Source organism: Thamnophis sirtalis, unplaced genomic scaffold (genome assembly GCF_051295495.1).
Source record: "Thamnophis sirtalis isolate CommonGarterSnake01/CBP01778 unplaced genomic scaffold, rThaSir2_p1.2 scaffold_1, whole genome shotgun sequence".
Lineage (NCBI taxonomy): Eukaryota > Metazoa > Chordata > Lepidosauria > Squamata > Natricidae > Thamnophis > Thamnophis sirtalis.
In genome coordinates, this window is record NW_028261381.1 from 44,100,949 (window position 1) to 44,120,777 (window position 19,829).

Here is a 19,829-nt window from a genome sequence, read left to right on the forward strand (position 1 = left end):
TTTCTAGTTTAACAGCTGAACCTTCGCACCCCCTGTAGGGACAACAGGTGTTGAAACTCCAATATTATGAGAGCCACAAAATTTCAAACATTAAACCTTTAAAACTGTTTTGACATCCACAATTGCAGTATCCATATGGATAAGTTGCAAACAATTGGACTGAATAGGCAAGCAGCATATATTCCTATTTGCATATAATTACAAAAATGTCTTTCAATTTTCTCAGATGTGCACTAAGCATTCATCAATTATCACAGCGAGCAGGAAAGGTGAGTCACAACAGAACTGTTACAATTGATACATTTCCATGATGCCATTTTAAGAAAATCAAAGTTACTCAATGTATCGTTAAATTTAAATTGAGGCTTACATGATAATATTAGGATGGGGGGGGGTCCCAGTGGTATTGTTTAACAATGTAAATAACTTCTTGCAACTTGTAAGTGATGAACAGAACAGATAGAGAAAACAAGTTAATTACACAACTTATTGAAAAATAAGATGCTTCCTAGTGATAATGAAAGCCTACCTGTTCACTTTAAAAAAAATATTGTGATCAAATCTGTATTTTCCAGGCAACAATTTTCTGGAACAAAATTGAGCAGGAGATAATGTGCAAATAAATCCAAATACTGAGGTGTTTTTTTTTAGCTTTTGGAGTGGCTTCAGTTGAACTTAAAATACATACTAAAAACTTTACCAGTTCTTAGCTGAACAGAATAGTGAAAGTAAGCCAATCTACCTTATTTCCATCACTGGCTTCACAGTGAGGGGTGTCTATGTATTTAATGCCTGCAGAGACTGTTTTTGGATGCTTTCTCCCATTGCAGCTAGATTTATTGAGCTTTTATGCAGACAAGTGATTAGCAAGAATAAGCAGATGTGGGAATTTGCACCTGCTTAAGTTAGACATAGGAAAAATCCAGGAGTGTATATTTTTGAAAATTGAATTCTTAAATTCCCATGAAGTGTTTTATGTTTACTGGTTTTTTTTCTTTGAAGAATAATCTTCACTTCTGCTGTGAAGTATTATTAGAGTTACGCTCAATTTTAATATTTAAGTTCATGGAAATGAAAATAATATTGGATAGGTAAGTACATAACACATAATTCCCAAATCCTAGAATTCTTAGAATTTCTTATGATTCCTTCTTTGAACAAGTTTACATGGAAGAATCGATCAAAAATAAACGATCCTCTTCAATTTATACAGGTTTACTGATTTACATTGCTTGGTCCTTCCAAATTGCTTCATCCAGTTTTCACTTCATTGCACTTGCCATTTTTTAAGAGTTTTCTTTTATTGTAATTTATTTGTTAGAACCACCCAGAGTTGTTGAGGGTCTGGCAGCATACAAGTTAAAAAAATTACCTGAAAAAAGGATAAAGCCACTTTAAAGCAAGATGTGTGTTTGTGTCATCATTGTAGACTTTGCAAGCAATTTTACAATATTATAAGAAACAATTATGAGGTCTTTCCTGTGTAGGAGTCTGGGAATTGAATTTTAATAGATTAATGGAGATGAGCTCAGGTACACAGAAGATTGAATGAATGAACTGTATTGTAATGTCATCCCATTAACAAATTTCTTAAATGAAAAAGCATTGAGAGTCGATTCTCCCTTCCCCTGCGGTCTATGACTTCAGTTCTCCAGAATGAGTGGCAACCTTAACAGATTTTTAAACAGAATGGGCTGTGTGGCAAACAAGCTATGGAGAAGTTTGTTAGCACATGGTTTTATATTATGAATTATTAGAAGTGTTTTACATGTCAGAGTTGAACAAGCTACAAAACGAAGAACAAAAGACTCTGAGAAAAGTTAATTTTGAAAAGGATACAAGGAGACATTTGCCTCGATGCAAGCAATCAGTTGCTGTCTTCACTGAAAATACTGGGGAATTTGGTTTTTCTATCAAAGTTGCTTTCTTTAGTATCTGGCTACACAAACTAAATAACTTTATATCCTCAGTTTATGTATGTTTGTATTTAATTTCTGTAGCATATTCCTCATTTCTGGATTAGTTTATGCCCAGTTCACTTATTATTTTGCTAGTGGAACTGCAATTTGTTATTTGATCACACTTGCTTTTTTAATGTTTCTGGGTTAAATACAAAGAACAAATCAATACTAGCAATCATCAAATCAAGGTTTATAATACTAATATTTAGAAGTCCTAAATTATTGAGAAAGAGCGCAGTACAGGTAGTCCTCAACTTATAACAGTTCACTTAGTGACCGTTCAGTTACAAAGGTACTGAAAAGTGATTTATGACCATTTTTCACACTTAATAACCATTGCAGCATCCCTATGGTCATGTGATTTACATTTGGATGCTTGACAACTGATTCATATTTATGATGGTTGCAATGTTCTGGAGTCATGTGGCCAACTTTTGTGACCTCCCGACAAGCCAAGTCAATGGGGAGGACAGATTTGCTTAACAACCGTGTTACTAATTTAGCAACTGCAGTGGTTCACTTAACAAATGTGGCAAAAAGTCGTAAAATGGGTCAAAACTCACTTAACAAAATTCTCATGTAGCAACATAAATTCTGGACTCAATTGTCATGAGTCGAGGACTACCAGTATATGAGCACTATGCCACGAAACTTATCATGGATTTCAACCATGGTCTCCAACTGAGAATGACAAAATAGTTTATAACTATTAGCAACATTCAGTGAATTACATTTGGAGCCAGGCATAACTTTTAAGAAGTATTTTACAATGTCTGCTTTAGAAAATCAGTGGATTGTAATAAGAAACGCGATTGCAATGTAAATTTTGAGTTCAAAATCCAGGCAGGGTTAGCAAATGTGCCTGCTCAGAACTAATGATTCCAACTACCAGGTTGAACAGAACAACAATATAAGATAGCATTCCTTCCTACCTACCTACCTGCAGATAGATGATTTTGCTTAAATGTAGTTACATGCATTGGATGCAAACATGGTATATTACGAAGAATTGATTCAGTTTCAGGTCTTCTAAAACACACCTTAAGTATTGATTGTTAAATACATGAAAGAAAAGGTATCTATTTTATAGCTAATATGACACTTTTTCAATAGTACTACTAGAGTCCTTTCCTATTTTTCAGTTACAACAATGTTGAGTGGATTTAAGAATGGCACCTAGAAACTATACTGTCAGTCACCCATGCACATTCAGGAAATAATTTGGAGTTATCCATTATGGATTGTCTTTAAATGATCCTCTAAGTAACACTGATAAGGAATTGTGACTTAGTAGAGTTGACACTGAAACACTGAAACTGGAAGGCCAAAAGTTGCTCAGAGTTTGGGTGGTCGTTTCTTTTTTCCTTTTATAAAGCACACTCTGGTTTTCCCTAGTTGCGAGTGGTCGAATACTGGAGGCTTTTAAATGAGAGATTGGACAATCATTTGTCTGAAATGGGTTTCCTGCCTGAGCAGGGGGTTGGACTAAAAGACCTCCAAGGTCCCTTCCAACTGTTATTCTGTTAGTTGTTTGGGTTATTGCTACAGGTTATCTAGCACAAAACTATTACAAAAGCACATAACAATGGAATTGAAGTGTATGCACCATAAACATCTAATAAGACCCAGGCTTTCTCCTGAATTTCCAGTGTTCTAAAATAACTTGTCAATTGAGAACGTGAAGCATGGTTATTGGGATGCACATATACATCTTCATTTAAATATAGTTCATGATTCCCTACCATTTAATGATTAGTTTAATGAAAAGAAGGACTAAGGGTGACATGATTGCAGTGTTCAGATATATCAGAGGGAGAAGAGGGAGTCAAACTATTCTCCAAAGCACCTGAGGGCAGAACAAGAAGCAACGGATGGAAACTAATCAAGGAGAGAAACAACTTAGAACTAAGAAGAAATTTCCTGACAGAACAATTAATCAGTGGAACAACTTGACTCCAGAAGTTGTGAAAGCCCCAACACCGGAAGTTTTAAAGATGTTTTATAATCATTTGTCTGAAATGGTATAGGGTTTCCTGCCTAAGCAGGAGGTTGGACTAGAAGACCTTCAAGGTCCCTTCCAACTCTGTTATTCTATTCTGTTCCTATTCTATTCCTATTCTATTCTAATATTTGGAATTGACTGACACTGCTCATCTTATTTTCTACTTAAAACTTTCAACATAATCCCTGCCAAAACAGAAAATCAGCTGGGAAACAAAGAAGTAGCTTCTATTCCTTTCGTTTTCTAACACATGATACAAATAACACATTGAGAAATTCAATCTGAGATCCCTTCAAGCACACATGCCAATAAGCAATATTATATTTTGGTGCTGGGTGCACAATATTCTTTTTCTTCTTCCAGAAAACCCGCTTTGAAACCCAGATGAGTAATTTCTATTATTCCTCAAGTAGAGTTTTAGTATTCATATTTCAATTAGCCATTCAATTTATAAAAAATAAAGGCACCAATATTAACAGAATAGGTAGATACCACCATGGAATAATCAAATGCAACCCACATTATGTGTATTGATGAATGACAAAGAGACAATATAAAATATATTCAAAATAGAGCTATAGAAAGATGTACAAATCAACTTGAGTATATGAAATAAATGAGGTTTTTATTGGCATTTTTAAACAGTGTATTCATTCTTTTCAAAGGCAAACTCAATGTTATTTTTAAAATAAATTATGCAAATGCTTTATCTCAGGTTTTGGTAATCTCATAGATTTTAAAAATATCAGTTCAAACAAATTTGCAAAATAAAGAATGCTCTTGACATATGAAGGTTAGGATTAATCTTTTCATATAATTTTTATTTTTTGATCTATATCCAATTCATTCACCCATGTTTATTTCGAATAATCAATCTAGCCCTAAATTTGCATGATAAAATTGTTCTACTTCGGCTTGTCTTCCACCCAACATTCCTTCTGTTGATTCTATATTTTCTATTTTAAGAAAAAAGAAGGAATTAACAGGTTCATCTATAAATCTGGGTAATTTTTAATGACATATTGGACAAACTCCTTTATATTCAGCTTATATAACAGTGCTCAATGAACTAGACTTGTTAATATCTGCATTTTAATAAACATTTTCTATGGAAAAAGTGTCAGGTCAATTTAGCCTGTACTGACAAAAATGTATTTGGTTGAAACTTTCTGCTTTTATTCCACCAAATGGGATAGTAAATAAATATGTAATTCCAACAGAAATTGATATACAATTTTCCTTTAAGGATCAACACCATTTTACTGTCATAAAAACTTAAAAAAACTATGAAATAATGGAATGAACCTATTGAAGATCTGACCCTACTCTCAATGACATCATACAAGTACTGCAAAAATATAAGAACTATAATAATTCTACTTTTCCCAAAACAATCTCCATTTTTTAACTTGCAACCATTTTTCTCTCTCTCTCAGCAAATGTATATATCTATGTTGAACTACAAGACTATCAATTATCAAATCTACCTCTGAATGAAGGTCTATAATTATTGATTTGACCAACCAACAACTCATTCTAGGTTTTAGGGTTTGTTTGAATGTTAATATATTATTACTCTGAAACAATTTATGAATACAAACACACACACAGGCGCACGTTCACAATTCAGCATGAGAATATAAAATCCACAATAATGTTGAAGGAAAAATTCTAAGCAGATTCTGATTTCTGATCATTTCCATTCTCTCCTTCAAAATTTGCCTGGATTTTTTAATTCGTGCTTTATTGTTAGCTTTTCTGTAAAAGAAATACTGGACTTAAAGCAGTCCACCATTATGCAGGATAAATTAATTTGAACACATTAACCAAGTTGTATTTACAGCACAAATATCAAATTCTTTTCCTGCTACAGCAATTAGAAGTGCTAAGTCTCTGGGTTCAGGTGAACTCATGATATACATACATATAATTCTTGGCCTTAAAAATTATCTAGGTTTGATAACTTAAAAAACACACATGCTTAGATCCCAAGAGTTACATTCTGCAGAACCAAGAAAGTAATGTTTACAATCCGACATTCAATTCACTGAATCCTAATTTTGAGGTTTAATCCTTAGTAACTTTTAATTCTACACATAACATGTTCAATTTAGGTAATATATTATTACAAAGGGAGTGTTTCTGAATATACAATGTAAACATTTTTTAAATGTAATTTTCTTATTCAAATTTTATTCAGATCTGGCAATAAGTCCCTTAACATAAATAATTGGCTTCCGTAAAAACTATGCTCACACAGATTTCAACTTATTTTAACCAGATTTTTTTTTGAAAAATTGACTTTAAAACTTCAACTTGGCAATTTCTTCAAAAATGTTTCTTTTGTGGTCTTCTGCAAGTGAAGAGATATGCAATGACCTTCAGATATGAAATAATGCATCAAGTAATGAGTTGATAGATTACAAAAGATTAAAAGCAGGCATATTGTTCTATCAGTAGAAATAACAATGTTTACAAAGGAGGGAAATAATAGTTTTGATTTTGCATATGGTCCAAGAGTCTCCTCCCTCCCCCCGCATCCAAATCTAGCTGAAAAAAATGGATAACACATTCATTTTCAATTCAATGCTATTTTCCTACCCACTAACAGTGCATTTAAAGATGTGTCAGTTGTGCTAAAAAAAATACATTAAAAAAGGTACTGTGCATTTTTTAAAAAAAGAAACAGCTTATATCCTGTCTACGAACAATGTTTAAGTTCAATATTCTGCATTAATTGCAATTTAAAAAATAAATGGCCTATTTCTACACATCCACTTTTTAACAAGGGCTGCAGAAAATACACCATTATTTGCAGACCATAATTGCTCTTTAAATCGTTACAAGATACCGGGGAGGCAGACCACTCTTCCACCATGTATCTATTTTCATTATTTTAGACACAGCAAATTCAAGAAATAAAATATTGCTCCTGTGAAACTATTTTATCTCCAATGATTACATAGTATTCCTAACACCCTAAGCAAAACCTTTGGACAAGTCGGAAAGGGAATAGAGTTGAAAAGGATTGGTTTAAAAAAAACAAAAACCAAAAAACAAATTGAGTGTTTATGTGGCTATTTGAACTCTGATTAATGCCACGACCATAACCCATCATCAAGCCTAAAGGATCCGTCAGTCTGTCAGCTACAGACTGTCTATTTTGGAGGGTTCCCTTCTCACTTGCTGGAGAAAGTCCATTGAATTAGCCTGGGATAGGCCGGAAAATGACCAAGAGTGTGGAGTTGTTATTCAGCAGCTGCCTGGCCTTGTCGATGGGAACAGCACCACCATTTTGCCTTCCTATGGCAAGTCTTACGTCGTTTCTGCACCATCCTATCCTTTCAGGTTGATCTTTTGTTCAGTGATATCTGACAAACTGCCCATCATGAGGAGTCACTGGGGAAGAACCCCCAATGTTATTCTCAAGCTCTTGTCGGGACTTGATTTGTCTGGTTTTTGAATAAAGAGATTTCTGTGGCTGGAAGTAGCTCACTTCAGAAAACAAAAACAAAAAAAGTTGAGGTTTATTTTCCTAAACATTTAAATCGCTTATCTGCCGTTTCTCAGGACAGATTTCTGCTCTTCGATGACTATTTTGTTTGCAGTAGCAAAGTGCACAGTGTGGCTCTTTCCAAGCCACTTTGAAAAGTCACATTAACTTTCTGCTATAGGCAGTCTTTACATAGTGCAACTTGTCCTTTAAGATAGTCTCTACAAGGGCAGATCCTTTTATGGTTTAGATGAGACCCTGCACAGCTGAACAATAAAAGATCGCCCTGGAAAACACAGTGCTTTCTCTTTTCATCAAAAGATGGAACCAGAATATCATTTGCAGACTCAGCGGTATGACACTGAATGTTGTATCTGAAAAATGAAGGAAAAAAAACTCCATGAGATATCTAATTCTATATTTTACATATTGTAGTGCAAACAATTTGGATAATATTCATATTTTATTATTGGTACAAAGCCCATTTTCATTCTTGCTCATGTTTGTTTATATCTATCTATCTATCTATCTATCTATCTATCTATCTATCTATCTATCTATCTATCTATCTATCTTCTAGCTCTATAATCTATTCATCCCTCTATTATCTATATCTAGCTGTCTGTATGTATGTCTATCCAGCTATATCATCACCTCTCTCTCTCATCTATCTTGTATCCCATCTTTATAATTATTTTACAAATAACTTAAGACAGCAAACATACTTAATACTCCTTCTTCTCCCATTTTCCCCACAACCACCACTCTGTAATTTAATTAATTAATTGGCAAAAATATTTTTATATCATGTTATATCATGTTAATTGTTCCTCTAGGATTTTAAGCAGCCTGAAGCAGCACTGCACCACATATGCAGGGGTGGACAATAAAGACTGCCTATACATCTCATTCAGAGGTGGGTTGCAAATCCTGGCACTACCGGTTTGCGCTGGGAGCCGCCTCCTGCCGCCACTACCGGTTCACCTGAACCGGGCTGAATTGGGAGTAACCCACCTCTGATCACATTGGCACCAACCAGCATGGTCAATATACTGCTAAGAGTTGCCCCTGAACAACTGCTAGAAGACCCCATGGCCTTCACACTTGTACAATCTGACATGAATAGTAGAAGGAGGCCAGCTGTTTTGCTTTTTCCCCAATTGCAGTTACACTGCATGCAATTCTACTTCCAACATCAACAACTCTGAGTAGTGAAAGGGAATCTTAATGGACACAGAAACATTCCTTATGAATTTCTATATAATTGTATTAATAAATTATAGTGGACAATAGATAATTCTAAAACTGAAAGTGAATAATGTCTTCCTGCAGGTTGTCACACCTAAGCATATTGGGAAAATTCTCTATTTAGGATAATTTATCTATTAATCAAATTTATATAGTTGCCCAACTCATAAAAAGAAACTCTGGGAAACCACCAAATAAAAGAACAAATGTAAAAACAATAGATGTAAAAATATAAAAATTCAGAAAAATAAATATTGTAAAAATGAATTAAACACCTCCCAGGCAAAGAGGAAAAAAATGGCAATTTCAACAAGGGAGTCATCTAAGCACATACAACTAACTGCAGGATCCCCATGGTCACCTGATCAAAATCCAGGCACTTGGCAAATGGCATGCATTTGTTACAGTTTTCCTGGGGTCATGTGATCACCATCTATAACCTTCCTGGCCAGCTTCCAAAAAGCAAAGTCAATGGGAAAAGCCAGCTTCACTCAATGACTGTATGATTCACTTAACAACTGCAGCAATTCACTAATTGTGGCAAAAAATGTTCTTAAATGAGATCCAACTCACTTAACAATTGCCTCACTTAGCAATGGACATTTTGGACACAATTGTGATTATAAGTCAAGGACTATCTGTACACTGTTTATTAATCTATAACTGCATCCCAGCGGGACTCCAGACTGTTACAATTGTGGTGTACAATACAAAGGGACATACTCATGTCTACAATTGAAGGCAGGGTGGCTTCTGCATGATCCAGGGTACTAACAGCATGTGAATCTGAACTTGTGTCACCAGTGCAAGGGCTTCAGGAGAATCTTGTGGCCACTCCTAGTATGATATGCATAACCACTTTGTTCCTCAATATACTGTACATTTCAGATTAAGGAAACCTGTCAGCATTTCCTTGCATTCCACACTTACTTCAAGACGTCTTTGTCCTTATTCAAGTGCTGGAAAAAAGATGGTTCACATATGAGCTGGTTTTCTTGACAAACCTGTTTACACGATTTTCCAGTTTCAGCAATTTTGACTTGAAGAGCACTTAATGGAGGCCACATCACTTGACCATGACAAAAATCCTGAAACAACACATGAGTATTTCCATGATTTCCTGAGGGAGACTTATTAGGCTTCTATAAAAAGCTGAAAAGACTGCAATGCTTAGCAGCAGGGAATCCCACAGCCCAGCATGTATATTTTAAAAATGATAATCACTCATATATAGATGAATACTACCAAATGTATCCCTTTAAAAATTATGATCCCCCCCCCTCACACACAGACACACACGTTTTGGGGATACATTTAGTGGTATTCATCTTATAGAGTAACAGCCAGAGGTGTTATTCAGCGAGTTCTGGAGAACTAGTAGTGGAAATTTTGAGTAGTTCAGACAACCGGAAAATAGGCTGGCCCCGCCCTCGCTGCCTCCCAGCTGATCTTCTTTTGTTGCCCTGAACAGGAGAACGGAGCTGGAAAGCAGGTTAGTGGGGTGGGGTAGGAATGAGGATTTTGCAGTATCCTCCTGCCATGCCCACAAAGCCACGCCCACAGAACCGGTAGTAAAAAAATTGAATCCCACCACTGGTAACAGCGTAGTTGAATATACTATATCAAAAAAACTATTTTTTAGGGGGAGGAGCCAATGCCGTGACGATATGGTTGTGTGGTCTCAATGCTCTGAGACCACACCTAACACTTTTGCCGTTGGGTGGTCCAAACGGACCTAAATCCCGAAGAGATGGTGAACAGGAAAAATACATCTTGCTGATCTCGGGGATATTGCAAAATCCCTGAAAGAAGCAAGAGAAGTTCTTCAAGCCGGCGACAAAAAATCCAGTCAAGGCTGACAAAGTCGGAGCGGCTCCAAAACAGAAGGATATGGAAAGTGAAAGTGTTTCTAGCTGGTGAGGAATTTTTATTGTTTTAAAAAAGAGATTGCCTATAAAAACTTAAAAATCAATTTAAATTGAAGAACAGAAGAATCAAGCGGCGGAATTGAATTTGGAATGGTTTTGGACACTGGTTATCTTACTTTTTAAATGCTATTTTCATGGATCGAATCTATGCAAACCTTTTGAAACAGATGGATTAAGTTTTATTCTTCTACTTTCTCTTTGTGACTTTCTGTAATCTATAGACTAAAGTTTTTCTCTTTTATTGCTGTGGGTATTTTTCTAATTCATTTAAAGATTGGACCTCTTTTTCTAACTTGAAACACAAAAAAGATACAAAAAGAAACTCTTTAACAGTGTTTCCGCTCGGAGGCTGGGAGGTTTTGTTGATCGGAGCTTTGTCTATTCAAAATGGAACTTTTTTTTTCACACATTGTTTTGACTTGGCACCACAAGGTTTTACTGTTTGGCTACAGAGTGATAAGAAGGGAAACACACAGATGTCCCTTTGAAGTATATTTTTAATCAGAGAAAAGTGAAAACAACATTCTTTGTGAATCTATGCTTTAATTTTATTAACCTTCCAAGGTAGAGCAGTTGTGTTTGTTAGAATGGCACAACATCAAGAGAAAATAGAGGTCTTAACTTTGCAAAATATATTTTCAGAACTACAGAAATTACCAAACATAGTAGAGAAAAAACTGGAATACCTAGAGCACATAACAAGAAAATATGATGAAAAAATAGAGGATGTTTATCAAATGCAAAACGGGGTGATTGAAACTCAAAAAACTGAAGTGGAAAATGAATATAAAGAGATTAAACCTGCTGATATCTATGGTAATTGGTTTGTTCCTGAAAATGGAAAGAATGGAATATTGAAAGAGGAATTAAATGGAGAAGAAATCTATTCCAAAGGTCAAGATATAGAAGAAGATAAAATTAAAGAATCTATGGACTTAAAGAAAATAATTCTACTAGCAAAAGCATTGATAACACTGCTGACAATCAAAGACAAGCTGAATAAGGAAACAGAAAGAGTGCATCAAGATTATATGAGAGATCTTATAAGCAAGGAGCTGCTAAGAGAAGTCCATACAAAGCTGATCAAGAAGATGATTAGAGGATTGGTACCACAAATGGCAGAAGATATGAGATTGTTTTGTCATTGGAAAGATACATGTTGATAGGTGGAAGAATATAACTTAAAACTAGTTAATCTTAGTGAAATTTAGTGATAATATAGTTAAATAAATAATTGTTAATGATAATAATGTATACAATGTGTAGTGTTATGATAAGTAATAATTGGATATGAATATTGAATGGTACCCATGAAAGGAAGATTAGAAATCCTTTTGGATTATATACAAAGGTTAATAAAAAAAGAACTAAGTTAGATACAGTTAAGTTTTGATTATTAGGGGGAAAATGTTATGATACAGGATATAGTCAAATAAAGGAGGGATAATGATGACAACTTATATATATGTATGTATACAACATAAGGAAACCGGATGAAAATTGTAAACAGTGATTTGGAAAGGAGGATTAGAAAAGTTTGTTATTAAATATTATGGATGTTTAGCTAGAATAGGACAGAAGGATTCAGTGTTATTGGAGGATTTTAGAAATATTAAATGAAATGTCAGTATGTGGTTATGTATTAAATCTTGGTATATTTTATGATGAAGGACGTTTAAACAATTATAGAAAAATAAAAATGGAGGTATGATAAGGGTAACGTATAAATATCTGAGTTAAAATACTTGAGTTAATATGAAGTATGCTTGATGACTGTGGAAGAGGTGCACAAAAGCCTTCTGTAACCAACTGATATACTTTCTACAGTATGTAAAGAAGGAAGATTTTATGTGTTGTGTTTGTTTTGAAAATAAAAAAATAAGATAAAAAAACCTGTAAATTTTAAAAGAAAGTTGAAATCTCTGTCCGTCAATAATTTTTACCTCTATTCTTTTGATATAGCACATAAATGAACAGAATGTGAAGAAAACTGGCACAGTTCAAAGCCCATCTTATAAAGGTCTAACAGGCTGGGAAATTTGAAGGATAAAACAGAGACAATTTCATTCCACTGAAATATTTTATCCTCTTAGGCAAAACTGACAATCCGCAATGAATGCTTAATTGGTCTTGCCTAACCCTATATATATCAGTCACTGCAAATAATTTAATATTGCTGCCCTGAATCATGCAACAATGACAATACAGCAGATATCTGCAACACTGTGCACAACCTTCACTAGTACTCTAATTGCCCAAATATATCCCTGTAGAAAAGAAGCAGGCTCTCTTATTCCAGTTTCCAAGGACTACTTGGGAATATAAAATGAGGGCCTAGATTGTTGGAGGCAATAAGTTGACTCTGTATACTGTTTAGAGGTATGTAAACAGTGGTGGGTTGCGGGCGGTCTGCCCCGGTACGGGGCATACTGGAGCATCGGATACCGTTCCGGTACGGTGCTGCGGAGGGCCCACCCGAGCTCCTTACCTGTCTTTTAAGGCTTCTGTGCTTCCATGCATGCCGTGTATAGCGCCTGCGCGAAGCTCCACGGAGCAGCAGGAGCATCACGGAAGCTTGCAGAGGCGCTAAGATGCTTCGCACGTCAATGTGGATGCCGCCGGGCCTGTTCTAACCGTACTGGTTGGAACGGGATCCGGAACCCACCACTGGATGTAAAGCACTATGAAGCGGTATATAAGTCTAAGTGCTATTGCCACGTACTATTTCTATAGCCCCCGTCTTTCATTTCTCTATGCTTCACCTCCAAGATACTAAACTGTTTGCTGCAAGCTGGTTGTCAGCCCTGGCGCTCTCAGCGGCTTGGGGCTGCCAGTCCGTTAGTGGGGAGATTCGTGACTAGGGCGTTTCTTGACTTGGATTGCTGCTGTCATTTAGGGAATCTTTCGGAAACCTGACACCACACTTGTTTCCCTGCTGCACCAAGAGCTTGAAGGACCTTCGGATCCTGCAGTAACTTTCATACAGAACGGCACCAGTGCAGGTGTGGCAATATAAACCAGCATGGTCTGTCATGTCATCGGAGTATCTTGAGTGTATTGCGCGCATGTAGGAGAGGGCGGGTCACAGGAGGACGGGGCATAGGAGGGTTTAAATGGTGGAGGGAAGTATGGAATTACACGCTTGACTTATTTTCATTTGTGTTTTGCAGTGTGTGTTTGTTGGAAGTACCGGAACAGGCTTATAAAGATTATATTTACCACGAACTACGTGCTTAGTCGTCTTGTTTGGTTTTTTTGCCTGAACAGACCCTGACACCGGTTTCCTGTTGCTAAACAAGGTACTACTGAATTCTGCAGAATGACTGCTTACAAAATCAAATACTTTTCACATATGAAAAATGCAGAGATCAAGATAGAGCTGAATCACTAGCAGATCTACCTTCTATTTCTGGGTTGAATGATAATAGCATGTGCAGAAATTGTGTGCAGTACAACTACTAAGAACTGCCGTGATACCAGTTGTCCTACATGGATCTGTATTGAACAAAGTATTGCTTTACAATGCCCATTTTGTTTTGACTCTTGGTATTATCTAAGAAATCATATTATTTGATTCTAAAGAAAAAGAAAAGGAAAAAAAATATAGGATGTATAATGAACCTACTTAACATTTGGAGCAGAGAAATTATTAGTGTTTTGTCTATAGTACAGTATAGTTATATTTAACTATAAATCAGCACACTGTAACATCCGAAGCTAAGGAATAATTACTGAAATGAAAAACAGCTAAACTAGACAAGTTTTGATCTAAAGTAGGATATAATGTGTGTAATTGGTTTCAATATTTGCAATTATTCAATATTTAATAGGTGAAATTGAATCAGATAATTCAATATGTCAAAAATCTGTAAACATTTTCTTAATGGGAAAGTAGCTTTGAAAGCATATTATTCTATTGGTAAATATGACCCCTGGCAGAGATCTGATTAGAGGTGCAGGCATGGAATAAATTTCCATGAATCCCTGTCTCAAATCTTCAGGTATGCTCAAAATAAAGGAAGAGAAAGGATCAGTATATAAAAAAATATCATAGAAGACAATTAAAAGCTAATCGGTATTTGTTTCTGAATAATAACTTAATTAAAAAGAAATTTTGATTTCTTTTTAGAAGTGAAATTGTTGCATGCTTACGGACAAAGGTAATGACTATTGATATAGAAACCTTACCTGTTTCTCAATGAACACATTCATTCTCTGAAGCATTCCCTCACACGTGAATTCAAAAGGCAAGTAAGGTTCAATCTGTTATATAAGTAATATAAATACATTTCAATTGTGCAATACAGAACACACTGTTCAAAGAGCATCAAAGTCTGCTAAGTAGTTAAACATATGCTCGGTTAAATTCATTAGCAAGTTTTGAGTGGTCACCAAGAGTTGATGGCATAGCCAACAGGAGGAATTCCTTCTTACAACCTTAGGTGTACTGGGATCTTTTGGGAAGAGAGGAAAGATAACAAAAGGCATTCCCACCGTGAAAGCTAACATTCACTTAAGTAATATTGGATTACACCAGTAAGTCCCAGATTTCTTAGGATTACACTTTCTAGTACTGTCAGTCATGTGGCTGAGAATTATGTCAGCTGTAATTCTAATACACGTAAAGAACACATGGTTTGAGAAGCCTACCATTCTCATGTTCCCCTCCCCCCCACATTGGAAATATTTTGGTTCCCAACAAAGCAGGATACCCAGCAAATACAGGTAGTCCTCAATTTACGAGCACAACTGAGCCCAAAATTTCCACTGCTAAGGCAGTTAAGTGAGTTGTGGCCCTTTTTTGCTGCAGTTGTTAAGGGAATCATGCAGTCATTAAGCTAAACTGGCTTCTCTGGCTGACTTTGCTTCTTGGAAGACAGCTGGGAAGGTTACAAATCTCAAGGACTGCCACAAAGAAGAGGGAGTCAAGCTATTCTCCAATGCACCTGAGGGGAGGACAAGAAGCAATGGATGGAAACTAATCAAGGAGAGAAGCAACTTAGAACTAAGGAGAATTTTCCTGACAGTTAGAAAAATTAATTAGTGGAACAACTTGCCTCCAGAACTTCTGAATGCTCCAACACTGGGGAAGTTTTTAAGAAGAGGTTGGATAACCATTTGTCTGAAGTGGTGTTGGTAAGCAGGGGGTTGGACTAGAAGACCTCCAAAGTTCCGCCCAACTATTCTATTCTAAACAGTGATCATATGACGCCAGGAAAGTCAACTGTCATAAATACATGGCAGTTGCCAAGTGCCCTAATTTTGATCACATAATTATGGGGAAGCTGCAGTGGTTGTAAGTGTGAAAACCGGTCTTAAGCCACTTTTTTCAGTCCTGTTGTAACTTCAAATGGTCACTACATGAATATGTGGAGGGCTGACTGTGTTACAGCAACAGTATCTGCAATCCAGTATTTTTATTAAAATCTCTTTCACTATTTTATGCTTTCTCTGATATCTAATCTTCAGTACTGCAGCAACTTGTTTCAGTGCATAATGCAGTACTATTTTCCTTAAATAAATACCCATGAAGATAGATATCTGTGCAGAAATATATGAAGTAACATAAAAATGTTTTAGTGATATCAGATGAGCATTCCCTCTCCCTAAAATGATCAACGTGAGTACTAAAAAAAGCCATCCCATATATTCCTCCAATGCAACTTCTCTTTCAGATAATGGAAAAATACTTGACATTTGTTTTGATCCTACATACTTTAATATATAGGTAGTCATTGCTTAATAAACATAATTGGGACTGCAACTCCACCGCTAAGCAAAATGGTTGCTAAGTGGGAAGTCGCATGACCATGACTAGGCTTTCTGAATGGAAAGAGACAAGTCCAGTCAGTTTCACATCTTTGGCTTTGATTGCATCCTTTGGAATACTTACTGTCTTGATTTGGAATACTTGCAATCCCCCCCCCCCCCCCAGCCTTTGGAATACTTATTGTCTTCTACACATTGAAAGCATGATGTGGGCATAATTACATTGCTTTCAATGTAAGCAAGAACAAAAAACGTACCGTACTTTTCGGAGTATAATATGCACCTTTTTCCCTCAAAAAAGAGGCTGAAAATCTGGGTGCGTCTTATACATCGAATACAGCATTTTTTGCCTCCTGAAGCCCCTCCCACTTCACCAAAATGGCTGTGCATACCCTTATGGAGGCTTTCAGAGAGCTCCTTGGGGCTGGGGAGGGCAGAAATGAGCAAAAAACAAGTCGGTTTTTTGCCCGCCCCCCACAGCTGCCAGCAGCATTCTATAAGGCTATGCATGTAATTTTTTTGACAAAAAACCAGGCCCATTTTCATGAAAAAGGTCCGGTTTTGCTTTTTTTGCTCCCCCCCCTGGAAACACTCTGCAACCCCCCCCAAGGCTATTCATGCCTTTTTTTAAAAACAAACAAACATGGGACCGTTTTCACGAAAAATGAGCCATTTTTGGGAGGTTTGCAGAGTGCAAAAACTCACCACCACCCCTTTGGAAAGCTTTTTAACTGATTGATGAGAATTACATTGATCAAGTGCTGTGCCAGCAGAAACAAAGTTTTAGGTGCTGCAGATTGTCAGTGATTTCCTTCTCCAGCACATGGATAAATACACCTGGAAACATCTACTTGCCTACCTACTCTCCCTCCCTCCCTCCCTCCTGTATTTCTCTCTTTTTCTCTCTCCCTCTATTTACCTACCTATTCTCTCTCTCCCTCCCTCCCTACTGCATTTCTCTCTCTCTCACTATTTCTCTCTCTATCCCTCTCCCTACCTACACTCGCTCTCTCTCCCTACCTACTGTATTTCTCTCTCTCCCCCTTTATCTACCTACCTAACTATTCTCCCTCTACCTATTGTATTTCTCTCTCTCTCTCTCTCTCTCTCTCTCTCTCCCTCCCTCCCTCCCTCCATCTACCTACCTACTTTTAAAAAATTTGTCTCTTCAAAACCTTGGTGAGTCTTATACTTTGGTGCATCTTATATTCTGAAAAATACGGTACTCTCTTGAAATCTCTCCACTCTCCCCACTGTGCGGGGATGGAGATGCCAGGCAAGAGAGGTGGCTTCCAGAAACTCCCTGCTTTTCCCCCCTTTCCCTTTGCAGATTAGAGAGTATAAAGAGGAAGAGTTTTCAGGCGAGTACTGTAAGCTGTTTGTGTAGCATGCCCACAGCTCTCAGCTTTGGGCTGTGGAGAAGATCAGATTAGTCTCTTACAATCCCCTTTTCTCCAATGTCTCTGTTCTGAAAGGGGTGAAGTAAAAAAATTCACCACAGATCAGGTACAAGATAATGCATACTGAATATAATGGAAGTCACATGACTGAGGGATGCTGCAAAAGCCATACCAGCTACTTTCCTTCCATTTGCAAGAGCGGTGCGAGTTAGCCTCGAACTCTGGCCTCCTACATTGGGGCCCTTATATATCTTTGAGAAAGAGACTTTCGAATATACAGCCCGCTAACCTCCACCAGCGGGGCAAGACCATATGGGAGCCGTCTACGAACTCTGGAGCTTTATACTCAATCTTGTTTGTCTACAGCCACCTTATATACTATATACTTTTGACTGGGTGGCTAAGGACATTTCCCCAGGACATAAGAAGGGAGAGGAGCAAACCATCGCTTCCTCCACTGTTTTCATATTATCATAGATTATAATTGCGCAATTTTAAATAGAATGTTGAGTGTATGGGAGTTGCTTGGAATTGAATGAATGGCCCACTTTTAGTAATTGTTACCTTTGTATTTTATATGTTTTAAATTTTTACGTGGGATTTGTTAGAGTGGATAAATGAGAATGCTTGACTCGGAGGACCTGCTGGGGAAGGCGGGAGGAACCGGGGTGGTTGGGGGGACCATGGACATGGGAGTGGGTCGGAGCATAGCGGTCGTGACAGGGAGAGGCAGATACGGCGGGGACCTTAGGGCTGGCCATTACCGGGGAAGGAGGGTTCGCTATATTACAGAGATCCCTCCTTCCGGCCCTAGGAGTCCCACTCCAAGACCAGATGGCGCGAGTAGTCAGGACCCTGGTCTCAGGCTGTTGTCGCTAAATGCCAGGTCTGTTGTCCACAAAGCTCCCCTCGTCCGGGACTTAATTGTTGACGAGAGGGCAGACCTGGCATGTATTACTGAAACCTGGCTGGGCACAGAAGGAGGAGTCCCCCTTGTAGAGATGTGCCCAGAGGGATTTCAGGTGCTTCATCAGCCGAGAGCCCAGGGAAGGGGTGGCGGTGTGGCTATTGTAATCCGGGAGTCTCTGTTACCTCGTAGGGTCCCTGCTCCGGAGCTTGTCGGGTGTGAGTCTCTGCTGATAAAGTTGGACCTCAAGGGTCAAGTGGGTTTGCTGCTAACGTACCTGCCTCCCAACTGCGTTGCAGCATCCCTCCCCTCGCTCCTCGAGTCAGTAGCCGAGCTGGCGGTTGAGTTCCCCAGGCTTATAGTTCTGGGGGATTTCAACTTGCCATCGCTCGGTGAACGCTCTGATGGGGCGCAGGAGTTCATGGCTTCCATGACAGCCATGGGCTTGACCCAAGTAATTCGGGGCCCAACCCATGCAGCGGGTCACATGCTCGACCTCGTATTTCTCTCGGAGCAGTGGATGTGTGATCTTGGTCTGAGGGGTAATGAGATCATACCCCTGTCGTGGTCAGACCATTGCCTACTGAGGCTTGACTTCCGGAGGCCAAACCCCCACCGTAGGGAGGAGGAACCGACCAGGTGGTTCCGCCCCAGGCGACTTATGGACCCTCTGAGGTTCCAGACGGAGCTTGGGGTTATTCCTGATACCCTCGCCCACAGTTCGGCGGAGACTCTGGCTGCCGCCTGGTACTCGGCGGCGTCGGAGTCTCTCGACCGGATTGCGCCACTACGGCCCCTCCGGGTCAGTGGATCCCGGAGAGCTCCCTGGTTTACCGAGGAACTCCGGGAGAAGAAACGCCGGAGGAGATGCCTAGAGCACCAGTGGAGGTCCGATAGGTCCGAGGCAAACCGAGCACTCTTAACTACCTGCACCAAGGACTATGTCCGAGCATTGAGAACTGCAAAAAGATCATATATTTCTTCCTTGGTTGCGTCCGCCGAGTCACGCCCAGCCGCCCTGTTCAGGATAACCCGCTCCCTCCTTAATAGGAGGGATGCGGGAGACCCCTTGCAGGGTAGGGCTGAGGATTATGCTCAATTCTTGGCGGACAAAGTAGCTC

At 38.2% G+C, this 19,829-nt stretch overlaps 1 protein-coding gene across 4 annotated transcripts in view; it reads right to left on the reverse strand.

The window, feature by feature from the left end:
- Nucleotides 1-4,570: 4,570 nt before the first annotated feature.
- The window catches only part of MGAT5 (alpha-1,6-mannosylglycoprotein 6-beta-N-acetylglucosaminyltransferase), a 148,491-nt gene continuing 133,232 nt past the window's right edge, over nt 4,571-19,829 (reverse strand). For all 4 annotated transcript variants that reach the window (XM_087711217.1, XM_087711211.1, XM_087711222.1 and 1 more), the window contains exons 15-17: nt 14,821-14,895; nt 9,635-9,792; nt 4,571-7,830 (exon numbers count right to left, since the gene is read on the reverse strand). In XM_087711217.1, coding sequence (XP_087567343.1) covers nt 7,632-7,830; nt 9,635-9,792; nt 14,821-14,895 — 432 coding nt within the window. In that variant the 3' untranslated portion in view covers nt 4,571-7,631. The remainder of the gene's footprint in view (nt 7,831-9,634; nt 9,793-14,820; nt 14,896-19,829) is intronic.